The sequence below is a fragment of the Bactrocera tryoni genome, chromosome 3, assembly GCF_016617805.1.
Source record: "Bactrocera tryoni isolate S06 chromosome 3, CSIRO_BtryS06_freeze2, whole genome shotgun sequence".
In the NCBI taxonomy this organism is placed as follows: domain Eukaryota; kingdom Metazoa; phylum Arthropoda; class Insecta; order Diptera; family Tephritidae; genus Bactrocera; species Bactrocera tryoni.
In genome coordinates this window covers 46,345,315-46,358,757 of record NC_052501.1, presented here as the reverse complement: position 1 = coordinate 46,358,757, position 13,443 = coordinate 46,345,315, and the positions used below count along the sequence as shown (strand labels likewise).

The 13,443-nt window shown below is 38.7% G+C and overlaps 1 protein-coding gene across 1 annotated transcript; it reads right to left on the bottom strand.

Annotated features, from left to right (window-relative positions):
- Window positions 1–620: 620 nt before the first annotated feature.
- LOC120770625 (ring-infected erythrocyte surface antigen-like) lies at window positions 621–4,538 on the bottom strand. The gene is made up of 3 exons (XM_040098225.1): window positions 4,412–4,538; window positions 4,127–4,227; window positions 621–923 (listed from the first exon to the last, which is right to left on the bottom strand). The coding sequence occupies exons 1-3, from the start codon at window positions 4,536–4,538 to the stop codon at window positions 621–623; spliced, it is 531 nt and encodes a 176-aa protein (XP_039954159.1).
- Between the last annotated feature and the right edge of the window lie 8,905 nt (window positions 4,539–13,443).

The window sequence follows — 13,443 nt, the reverse complement described above, 5'->3', positions numbered from 1 at the left end:
TCTAGTAAACATTTTGAAACCCCACTTGTAGGGCTTCATTGGCAGATATTGCTTCAAACTATGTTGACATAGGGAAAGAACATGTTTTTGCATTATAAAGAATTTATTACATCTTCTTCTTCTTATTACATATGTACAAATACTATGAATTACCTTTGAATGCAATCATTTGCTCATCAATGCTCTGATATTCTTCCTGCGAAATTTCGCTGAATTTCTTGTTTATGAAGTCAAACAAAGGGCGCACTTTGTATAATTTGTTATAATCTGGTTGGCCCTTCTTAGGCTGCAAATTGTTATTGTTTAGAAGGAAAAACTGTTTAATTTTTTTCAAATCGGCTTCTGGGCAAAGCATTTGCAACGGCCGCTAGTTTGAAATTTTGAGCCCATACCATTCTATACGTTGGTATTTTCACCACTGCCATGTATAGTAAGATGCCAACAAACTTTTTCACTTCTTCCACAGTACATTTCAATTCGGTGCTTTTTTTTGCAACGCATATAAAACGTTTCGTCTCAAATTTTTTCCAACAGCTCATCCGCAAAGAACTCGGTAAAATATTCCAAAGGTTGTTTCACCTGGTTGCAGCATAATGCACTATTTCAAGTGACATCGCATTCTATGTAATAGCTCTGTGCTGCTCCACTTCAAATTTCGCTAAATCAAATTTCTCTACCACCTCTTGTACAGTTTCAATATTTTCGTTTTGTTCTGCGTTTTCTTCTGTACCAAGTAATTCTTCGATCAAACCAACTTCGACCCCTTGATTTTTTTCAATGTTTTGTAACGCTATTTCGATCAGTTCTTCCACATTTTCACCTTCTTCCTCCTCTTCTCTTTCCATTTCCTCCTTCTCAGACTCGTCCCAGTCAAAATTAGGGAACTCTTCAATTTCAGCTTGTGTCAAACCTTTTGGACGCATCTTAGTATGGTATAGGCAACTTAACTTTTACAAAATTATTGCACAGAAACGAAATAACTTTTTCCGCTTTTTTTTTTGTAAATTACTCACTTACCTTTCTTTATTTATATTATCAACGTTACTTTATGACGAAATAGTGTTTTTTAAGTTTTTGGGAACTTTTCCCATATGCACTTGTTTCCAAATTTATTTTTTTTATTTTCGTCTACGGAGATCAATCACTGCATGAACACGCGCGATAACGAACATGAGAACTAAAATGATGTAAAACTCTTACACCGACATTTTTGCAAAAGATCTCACATTAAAAAATCAAATTGCGGTACTTATGCGCTCATAAAGACAATGTTGCCTATAGGTAACATCGGGCATGAGAGGGTTAATAAACTTTTAGTAAAAACGATTTATTTCTTTGGATATTTTGTTGGCGGCCAATCTCATCTCATGCCAGTGCATTGCTACTTATTGCAAATTACATTAATTTGCTCAGCGTCAGCGCTGATTTTACTTCACTCTGATTGGTTTAGCACTTATTGAACTTTTGGGTAAAAGGAATTTCAAATTTTTTCAGTTAATGTTTGATATCAACTCGACAATTTAGGCATAGCTTGAAGTATCGTTTTGAGAATATGACCACACCTTAAAATTTGATTTCATACCTACACCTATTTCGGCACTCTTAAATAAAGTTTTCTTTAAATTGAGTGCTTAGTTTTATTAAATGACTGTTGGACTTTTTTAATATCTTCTCTAAAATATTAATATTTTTAATTAAGCATTATAAAGAGTTTAGAAAGAGTGAAAAAATAAATATAAAATTACACAGTGTTGAAATGCATAAGGAGATACATTCACAAGCACATACATACGTACTTTTAAGTTTGCAATTTAAGGTCAAATTCTCGGAATCCTGCAATAGCCAAGCAAAAGTAAAGTAATTTTAGTGGTTTAGAGTATGTACTAGGGTGGTTTTTCAAAATAAATTTTCAATTTTTGGAAGTGCTGGCTTCTAGAAATGTGCCATTTAGTGTAAAAATACAATTGTGACAGTTTCAGCTCAATCGGATTTTGCCTTCCCGTGCCGAAAAGGCCTTGAAGGTTGATAAAATTCCCATTTTTCGCGAAAAAGCGTTATTTTTCGACATTAACTTATGACTGATTCCACCTATTACAATAAATTTATTATCAAATGAAAGGTAATTTTGTTGAAATTAAAGTCTATTATAATATATTTTCTTTAGAAATGCATGGTTTGGAAGATATTTAACATTTAATGGACCAAGTTCGTGTCAAATGCCTTAGTATAGTTTTTCGCAGTAACACTCGAGGTTCTCCACGATTTTTGAAACTATCCTTACCTTAACCATAAACAATGCATACACTGAAGTCCTTTATTTTATTATAATAGAAAAAGCTAGAAATTAGTAAAATCTTTTAGTTAGATATTGTATTTTGAGTTTTCGTACATTAATTGGTACAATATTTAACAAAAAGATAAAATGATGGGAACAATTTATTTAAAAAATAAACATATAGAAAAGAAAATTCATACTAAAAACAAAAATTATAAAAAATTTATCAATTTATTTATATATTATTATTTCCAATATCATTGAGATAAGGTTAGAGAAAGGGTACTTTTGGAAGTATCAGGGTAAAGCCGACGACAATCCGCCTGAAGCAGGAATTTTTTTTGCTCCTCATCTTTTGTAAGAATACTATTGAAGTCTTGAATTAACTTAACCCCTCTCTCTGCCGTGTCGTTTACTATCTTCATACTCCTAACAAAACTTTGAAGTTTCAAAAAGTCTTTATTTTCAGACCATTTCTTGGGGTCCTCTGTCAAAAAATCAGTTTTGACATTGAAATATTCAGAAAAGGCCAGGCTTTGATTTCTGCTTCATTTTCAGAAACTTGCACCCTCATTATCCTTGAAGACCGTTCTTCTTCTGTTAAATTCCTGTACGATAAAATCTTTTTTGCCGTTTTTCTTTTTATTTCATTTGAAACATTTTTGTCAAATAAGCTAAGGCAAATCAGTTCCGGGTTCAGATACCACAGCTGAAGTTAAAATTTTATAATATACCAATACCTTTTCTGATACACCTTGATCAATACGCCTGTACTTAATTACATTATGAACAAATTGTAAATCATTACTAGGTGCACTTATTGCGTTTGAAGCTTGACACCACATCTTGACATACAAATTAACAATAAATAAACAAATAGCTTTTAGTGAACTGAACTCCTCTTCGGACATAGAAAACTGTTCTCTAAAAATGAACATTTTCAGAGAGTAAATGGCTTTTGCCATCCAACGGGCGTGATGATAAGCACCAGGAGTGTCAAACGAAACATCGTGAGAAGGGACTTTTCCTAAAAATATTAAACATAACTTAATAAGTTCTAAGTAATCATCCCTCGGCTGTTTTCAGTTAACTGAAAGAGAAGAAATTCCGAAACCTCTTTTTCGAACTGCTTCACTGACTTCTTTACCGAATCATCCTGTACCCCTTCAATGTATTTAGACTGATCTATGTTAGGCCAATGTATTTGAAATCTTCTAAAAATTTCAGGTTGGGGAGCAGTCGTTGATCCCATTTTGTACTTAAATACTGACCGTAAAACGACTTCTAAAATGTGATGGCGGCAGGCTAAGTACAACAAACTTTTACCTAGCTGTTTTTCTAACAAGGTGCATGCGCCTTTCATTCATCCTGTGTTGGAAGCCGTCGTATCAAAACACATACCAACAATTTTATCGCCAATATCCCATTCTTCTAGACTACCGCTAACAGCTTCTGCCTGACTGGCGCCTGTGGAATTTTCTAATTCCGGGACCCCCAGTAGTTGTTCATAGTCTCCTTTGCTTACCAAGATTGCCAACCGTTCAGCACATTCTTTCTGAAGAAGGTTTGGTTAAAGTTTTTCATCCCAATGAACAACAATACCCTCTAAGTCTAAGTTTTTTAAACTCGCCTTGATTTTCTGGGCCCGTTGACTTCGAAAGGATATTCTGCGCTTTCTTAAAGCACTTCTACTAAGTGCAAATTCCTCGACATTACAGCCCAGACTTTCGGCGTTGCGAAAATTATTCGCACAGTATTTCTATCAGAAATTTTGCACCTATCTAGCAAAATTGATAATTTTTCCGTCATTACTTCTTTACAACCATGACTGTATTTCCTTTTTTTACTCACTGTCTCCGCTTTGCTGGCTTTTTCATCATCGGTAAATACTTCGTCCGAGGGGATTTCTTCCACTTCTGAGTCGGAAGACAATGAGATGTCTCGTACATTTTCTGTTGCAATGAAAAAAGGAAAGAAAATGTATAGATTTTGGGAGAAAAATACTGTTGATGTTGGTAACAAATAGGAACGAATAAAGGCTATAGCTTCTAAGAGCCAGCATTTTATTACCTATTTAAGTATGGGTTTGAGTATCTAATTTTTAAGTAAAATTGGGCAACTATACTATAAACTTACCAGCGCTTACTGGTGAAATCTGTGGCCATCGCCGCTCTTCTGCTTTTGCTTTTCTTGCTTCTCTTCTTTGTTCAGCAAGAGCTGTATTCACATCGATACCTTCCATATGGCCTGGACGTCCTTTCATTCTCTGATATGTCAAAAATATAATATCTTCCTGATTAGACATTTTTGAAATTGCATCTTTCACTGCTACATCAAAAAGATCGGACAGTTTGGATGTGAATGCAAGATTTTTTTCCTCTTGACGTTTTGTCTTCAATCTTGAACACTTCTGAAGTGCCCTCCATTCGTTATATAATTTTTCGCCTTTGCGAACAGCATTTTTTTGTAATTGATAAGGTATTCTAGCTTTCTCCCAGAACACAAGAACTTCCGTCAGAGTGAGTTTTGCAGCATCACTAAAAGGTAATCCAACTTCACGAATGTTGTAAAATAATGACTTTAACACTTGATGATTAGATGGCAGTTTATTAGATTTGATGAGATGAATACCCAATTAAATAAATTCAGGTTTTGGATCGAACACGAACATTAGATGAGGTAGTAGCCATTTGAATTTAATTATATGTATACTATGTATGTAATATCTTGCACTTTCTAATATCGAACTGTTCACTTAGCACAACAAACTTTAAAATAACATTTCTCTTAAAGCGTCAAAATCAAATAGGGGATTCTCCACTTTTTACTTACTACCAGAATACATAGCGGTAAATATGAGCAACAAGTCAGCCACGAGATGCCAGAAATATACAATACCAAATAAAACTAGAGATGCTAGCTTATTGGAGAAAAAATATGTTTAGTGAGGGTGAAATGTGAAAAAGTAGTAAAGTAAAGGTTAATAAAAGTTATTCTGATCTTTTGTTGTTGTCGCTTTATTTTAGTAAAAGTATAGGATATGCTAAAGTAAAGTTGCATAGAATGAAAAGTTAAGAAATTTGACGGCCCAATTATGCCACTGTCTTCGGCCAAGGCCAAACTCACCAAAATGTCAAAAAATACTTAAAAACAAGTAAGGAAGGGCTGTCTTCGGCCATGCCGAAGCCTTCATACCTTTCATGAATATATAAAATTCTAATTTAAAATACTGCATTGTTAGCGTAAAAAGTATTACATTTTAAAACAATACTTATTTTCTCATAGGAGTGTCAAATTGCACGTTCCTAGCTGCTTTAGTACCAAAGATATAGAGCAAAATCTCATATTTGAACAATCAAGGTTATATCAGCTATATATGGTCCGATCTGGCCGGTTCCGACAAATGTCTAATAGAATATAGAAAGTTTCATTCGGATATCTCAAAAACTGAGGGACTAGTTTGCGTTCAAACAGACAGACGGACATACGGACATGGCTAAATCGAATCTCCTACTGGTCCTGATCATTTTAGTATACTTGGGTATGGGTCTATCTCTTCTTCTTCTTATACTTACAAACATCGGACCAAAGTTAATATACCATTTCATTTTCACGAAAGGTATAAAAATACTTAAGCGAGCCTTAAATCCGAAAAATATTATGTATGAGTGTCACCAAAAACGCACATAACACGAACTTGGTCCATATGTTAAATATTTTCCAAACCATACATTTCTAAAGAAAATGTATTATAATCGACTTTAATTTCAACAAAATTACCTTTCATTTGATAATAAATTTATTGTAATAGGTGTAATCAGTCGTAAGTTAAACTCGAAAAATAACGTTTTTCCGCGGAAAATGGCCATTTTATCAAACTTCAAGGCTCTTTCGGCACAGGAAGGCAAAGTTCGATTGAGCTGAAACTTTTACAATTGTATTTTTACACTAAATGGCACATTCCTAGAAGTGAGCACACACAAATTTCAGAAAAAAAATTCACCTCTATTCACTAAAACCACCCTAGTATGTACTCTGTACGAACATGTTGCAAGAGTATAACAGTTCAATTGACAATAGCCCCAAATCTGACGTTAATTGGTGATAGCACACATCCAAAGCAACAACGATTGAAACTACGTGCCACTTGACTAATTCGCTCACCATGACAACAACAGCCTAGAGACAGAAACTTTTAACACTCTTCGTGTTAATGAAAATTGCTTTGAGCACTTAATTTTCATTAAGATGTTAACAATTGTTTTTTTTCCGGTTGATATAAGGTGCTCGACCACTAATTTCATTGAAATTATTGTCAACATATAGTGCGAGGCAAGCCAAATGTTATATTGTGCCAGCTGCACCTAAATTAAGCAGTTATAAATTATCATTCTTGTCAAAAATAGACATAGCGAGGGGAAATGAAGGACACCTTATAGCTATTTACAGTACTTGTTTCATATCTAATTACAGCCGTTACACTATTATATGTGTTTGTTGTAACGCAGCGTCCTTGCTGATAAGTAGAGATATATAGACAAACCTTGTGCTGTTATTTGGAACTAACTTTAAGTGAAGCCAAAGAATTTATTCATTGCATTCTTAATTAAGTGGCAATACTGTGCGTTAACAGATGTTTTTAGCGCTAAAGCTACGGAAATCTTTAATTTACGATGATCAATTTGTTGTTATCGCAGGATTAATTTGAGTGGCGTTGACTAATACAAACGCTTAATTGAGCGACTTACGGTAGAGCTGGGAAGCTGACCAAAATCTCATGTGTACAAAAAGCTAAAATTGCGGAAAATCCAGTGACAGTGATTATTATATGCATAAAGGCTGTTATTAAAATATATTCATATCTGTCTAAGGAGAAGTCTAATGAACACAATTATAGATTAAAAGCAATTCCGCTGGCAAGAAAAATTACCTCCTAGAAATGGTCGAAGAAACGTTCTTGTTGTAGAGATTATCCGGACCTGACAATTTATTTATAAGCGTTTTCATACGAGTCGAACTATAGGGTTAGGTTTCATCGGCTCCTTTGAAGTTGGTCGCCTTGTCTTGGCGAAGGGGCTTAAGTAAGAGTAAAGTGTGCATCCCAAAGGAAACGCACTCTAATCTTACGAACTAAGAGGGACACTTCATAATTCCCACAATAGTGATATGGATGAATAAACCCTAGGTTTTACGCCCATCTCCTATTGTGGAAGTATGAGGATACCCGAACCAACACCACCCTAAGCCAAGGTGTCGAGGTACCCGTGCCGAGGGCTGAATGGTCAGCGGGGGGTAATAAATAGCTGATCTCGAACGGTCCCCTCCGATGCCCGGGCGAGGTCGGAGGTATAAAAGCCTTCTCTCCGCATACCGGCTCTGCGGACGAGTGACCAACCCTTTCCGGATTACTCGTGGGGCCAAACATGAACGAAAACAATAATGCAACAACAACAACAACATCAACTACAACAACAACAACATCAACTACAACAACCAAATTGACGACAACAGCAACGACTAAGGACATGAACTATCGGAATCCTATTACGGAATCCGAAGAAGACGAGCTACTTGCCTCCAGCCAGGAGACGAGTAAGAGTACTACCGGACATACCAACCAAAGTATACCGGTAGATACAGCAGTAAAAGCCCCTGATATAAGGGTGGAAGCGTCCACCTCCAAGGCTGCCATGAGCACCAACCAAAGTGCACTGGCGGCTAAAGGAGAAAACAGAAAGAAGCGCAAGAAATCCCAGAATCAGCTGAGGAAAAACCGGTACCAGAGGGCAGTCTTCATACTAGGGAAGATAGCCAAAGACAGCCGGTACCCCAGTTGATGAGGCCGAAACAAAGCACCTCAAATCTATCGTAGAGGAATATGAAGGCTACCTGAAAAGGAAGCAATCACAACCTCAAGAAGAGAGCAAGCGAGAGAGCACTTCTCAGAAGAGAAATCGCTCCATCACAGAAGTGGAACTCAGCCCAAAAAACCGAGGCGAAGCGAAGGTGAACTCAGCAGCACAACAACGGCAAGGCATTTCTGCGATGTTGCCAGAGATAGCCTGTAGGTGGCCATCATAGACGGAAATTCCTCCTCTCCGAGCACAATGCAGGAGAGATGGGTGGAGATCGACGTCAGATTGTCGAGTATGGTACTAAGCTATGTACTCGACAATCCTGCGGGTCCTCACCCGGAGTTTGACTCTTCTGAGACCCTCAGGGGCTACAGGGTCATCAAGTGCGCGGACCAGGCCTCGCTGGATTTCCTGACGGGTAGTGTGGCTAAAATTAGCAACGCCTTTGTAGGCCTCCATTTGAGGCTTATACCCGCCAAGGACATTCCGAAGAGACCTCGTGCTCGCATTTGGTTACCCTCTAGAGGAGCCAGGCGAAAAACTCCTGCGGTGCATTAAGCTGCAGAACAAATCTATACCTAGTATAGATGAGTGGCAGCTAATCAAGGAGGAAAAACCGAATAAAGCAAGCAAGCCAATACTAGTGGCCATTTGTGATGAGTCCATTGAGGCTCTGAAGAAGACTGACTACAAAATCAGCTTCGGAATCCGCAAAGCCAGACTAAAAATATTCCAAGGCGACAAAGCGGCTGACGAAGACGACACGGAAGAGGTCGACGACGCCAGCCAGTTGCTAAAGAATGTGGGCATCGAAGAAACCCGAGATGCCCAATAACATAAGATGCGTGCAGATAAACCTGCAGCACTCGAAGAGTGCTACAGCGAATCTGACAACCCTCGTGAATGAGGGGGGCATCGACATCAGCCTAGTACAGGAGCCCTGGGTCAATGAAGATACCATTAAAGGGCTAAACAGCAGCAACCATAACCTGTTTTACACACGGAACAGAGGTAAACCTAGGGCATGCATTCTTATCAATAAAAGTATAAATGCATTTCTTTGTCCTAATTACAGCACAGCAGATATCACAGTGCTAAAGGTGGAACAGAAGGATAAGCCCTTCTTCTTGGTCTCGGCCTACTTGGCCCATGACGAAGACATACCACCGGCCCCGCTCACCAGACTAGTAGAAGAGAACAGGAAGGAAGATGTCCTAATAGGGTGTGATGCAAACGCAAGGCACACCGTATGGGGTAGCTCCAGTATAAACACCAGAGGTGAGTCACTCTTGCAGTATATTTTGAATAGTAATCTAAGTATTTGCAACAAGGGCGATAAGCCAACTTTTATTTTCCCAAGCTCGGATAGGTTTCCGGGGTGGGAGGAAGTGCTTGACCTCACGCTATCAACAGACACAGATAGTCTCGTTGTAAATAACTGGAGGGTATCCGATGAGCCTTCCATGTCGGATAACTCCTGGATACTTTTCAGCATCCGCGAGAAGTACAGTGCGCCTCTCACTTACCGGAACCCTAGAAGAACGGCTTGGGGAAAATTTACCAGTATAGCAACAAAATGCCTTGAAAAGGGCGGCAATAAGAGCATCAGAAATCCTGAGGAATTAGATTCAGAAGTAGAGAAGTTAGAAAAAATCCTAACCACAACTCTTAATAAATCTACTCCGCTAACAGTTTTGAAAAGAGAAAGTCTCTTCCTTGGTGGAACAGTGAACTCAAGAATTTGAGAACACAACTAAGGAAGGCTTTCAATGAGAGTTTTAGGACCAAAATCTGGCAGCCATATAAAGACAGTATGAAAGAATACAAAAAAGCAGTCAGGAAAGCTAAAAAGGACTCATGGCGATCTTTCTGTACATCGATAGAAAGTTGCACAGAAGCCGCCAGGCTGAGTAAAATGCTATCCAAAGATCATATTAATACTGCCTACATAAGGGCGGAGGGAAGTGATTGGACCTCCTCGGCAAAAGAGTCTCTGGAGGTACTTATCACAACGCACTTCCCCGGGAGTCAGCAAATACCTTCAACGAGGGTTCAACCAGAACCACCGCTGAACGCAGCTGACTATCGAAGCCAAATAGTAGACAAAAGAAAAATCAAATACGCCATAAATAGAGTATTGCACCATATAAAGCGGCAGGTCCTGACGGGATTATGCCCATAATGCTGCAAAAACTGGTAGAACCAATGGTTCTAAGGCTAGAAAATATATACAAAGCAAGCATACAACTATCTTACATCCCAAGAAGTTGGAAAATAAGTAAAGTTGTGTTCCTCCCAAAACCAGGCAGAAGAACACACGAGAATGCCAAGGATTTTAGACCTATAAGCCTTACCTCCTTTATGCTGAAGGTACTAGAAAGGCTAATAGATCTACACGTAAGAACAATAATGGCGAGGAAGTTATCGAAGTCCCAACATGCGTACATGAAGGGCCGATCAACCGAAACCGCCCTTCACGAGGTGATAAGTGTAATTGAAAAATCACTACATCACAAACAATACACCATGGCTGCATTTCTAGACATAGAGGGCGCCTTCAACAACATAGAAGTAAATGCGATAATTAATTCTCTGGCACATGGTGGGATAGACGACACTGTGTGCAGATGGATACTATCGATGCTTGAGAATAGGAAGATTATAGCTTCAAACGGCGCTGCAACACAAACAAGCTATGTGAGTAGAGGAACGCCTCAAGGGGGGGTCCTCTCTCCGCTTCTATGGGTTGCAGCGCTGAACGAAATACTACTCCAACTAAACGGTGGAGGAGTGAAAGCAGTAGCGTATGCAGACGATATAGTGTTGTTGGTCTCAGGCATGTTTCCTTCAACAGTCAGCGAGATTATGGAAAGAGCACTTCGTAGGTTAAACCTATGGGCTAAAAACAATGGTCTAGGAGTTAACCCGAACAAAACAGAATTGATGCTATTCACTAGCAGAACCAAAATACCTCAGTTTCAACTTCCGGTACTAAACGGTTTACACTCACTCTATCCCCCACAGCTAAATACTTGGGGGTGGAGATTGACACCAAACTGTCCTGGAAAATAAATATAGAAAAAAGAATAAACAAAGCATACATGGCCTACTATACTTGTAAGAAAATCGTCAACAAGAATTGGGGCCTTAAACCAAGTATAATCATGTGGATGTATACGGCTGTCATAAGACCTATACTTACATATGGAGCTCTGGTATGGTGGCCAGCGCTAAACAAACAATACAATATATTAGAAAATTAAATGGAATACAAAGAGCAGCATGTGCGGGTGTTACGGGTGCAATCAGGTCATGTCCGACTGATGCGCTCAATGTGATCCTGCATCAACTACCAATGGACATTTTTATTCACAAAACAGCAGCTATTGCGGCGATAAGAATAAAAGAATTGGGAGGTTGGAATCAGCAGAACTACGGACATAGTGTAATTTTAAACAAGTTCACTATTAATAAATCAGACTACATTCTCCCAAAGCTGGATTTCAATAGACACTTCCAGGTGAGGATACCATCTAGACGAGAATGGAGAAGAGGTTCAATGGTAGAGGAAGATACCACCTCAATCTATCTCTATACGTCTACTGAACTCGGCTAGCATCTTCCAAACAGAAGTACTAGGCATAGAAAAAGCCTGCGAAGTTCTATTAGAAAACCACGGGAATATACATAAAGCAACTATATTTACGGACAGCCAGGCGGCCCTCCTGGCATTGTCTTCACCCATGACAAATTCCAGTACAGTTCACAACTGCAAGAGAGCACTAAGCTCAATAAAAGACAAGCTCCAGCTAAACTTGATCTGGGTTCCCGGCTACAGGAACATTTTCGGTAACGAAAAAAGCAGACGAGTTGGCAAAGGCAGGAGCTTTCCTCAATGAATCCATGGCGGAGCTAATACCAAGCCCGCTAGGATCGATAAAAGGAGAGATCAATAGACTATCTCAGCAAATTGCAAACAACAGGTGGAAAAACATTACAAAATGCGTCATAACTAAACAATTATGGCCAACATATGACAGGAAAAGAACCAATGACTTATTAAATAGGTCAAGAAAAAGAATTTACAGAATAACAGCTACCACATCAGGGCACTGGCCATTTGGGGAACATGCGTCCAAAATGGGATTGCCCTACAACGACATCTGCCGTGGCTGCGGAGTAGCAGGGAACAAGGAAACAATTTTCCACTTTCTCTGCGAATGCCCAGCTCTAGCACAGATCCGACACAAAACACTTGGAATCCACCAAGCACCAAACCTTGAATGGATTTCCACCAAAAGCATATCGGACATAAGTAGTTTCATCGAAACCTCAAAATGGTTTGAGAGAGAAGGTGAAACGTAATAGCAGATACAGGAGGTTCTACGAATAGTGTATCAAAATGGCACATCAAGTGCTAATTGAGCCCGATAGGGCTGCACTCCTACCTACCTACCTACCTAGGCTTCATCGGACACCCAGAGAAGTGATTGGAGTCATGCGGCGATAAATTTCATGCAAAACATATATTTTATACGTCAGGGTCGGCTCTCGATAAGTAGGTGTTTCGGGCGAGAACTCAATCTCTTCTTCTGCGATGAGTGGTGGTTTGACTCTAGGAATGCACTGGGAAGGAGTCGGTGAAGGTGTTAATAGCTCCACTGGCATTTGCGTTCACTGCATGACTTGAGTCCGTTGCGTCCGTTTTAAAATCACAAAATTTTGTTATACTATTGCCGACGTAATCAAGAAATTATCTAATGATGCTCTAAGGACTCGACTCGCTTTAAAGCATATGACTAAATGGATGCTTTCTAAGAAAGCATTCCAGTAGAAATTGCCTAAATTGTTGTACTTTGATAATAGTCGTGATCGTATGCGAATTGAAAGATTTCAGGCTGTTGAGTGTAACATCTAAACTCTTAGGGTTATTAGTCAGAGTTTTAATGTCATTGACTGCAATATTTAGATAGACATAGTCTGTTCTATGGTCGCTTCGGATATAGTGAGGGCAGTACTAGGTTTCTTGCAAAAAAAAGCGAGAAAGATCGGTACAAAGCCGTTTACTTTTGAATTTAAGTCGTCTTTTCCATTATCTCTTTATTTGCCACTTTATCATGGCTTCTCTTCATTAAATGAATTTTAGCTTATGTTTAATAAATAAGACATTGCTGAAACTCTATTCATTCGTATTGTTTTTTGTTATGGTTTGCTCTGAAACAGATTTTTTGAATGTTATGATGATATGGGGTATTTCACTATCCTTAAAGTATCTCCTCAATATTAGCCATTCTCTCTTGTGAATGAGATAGC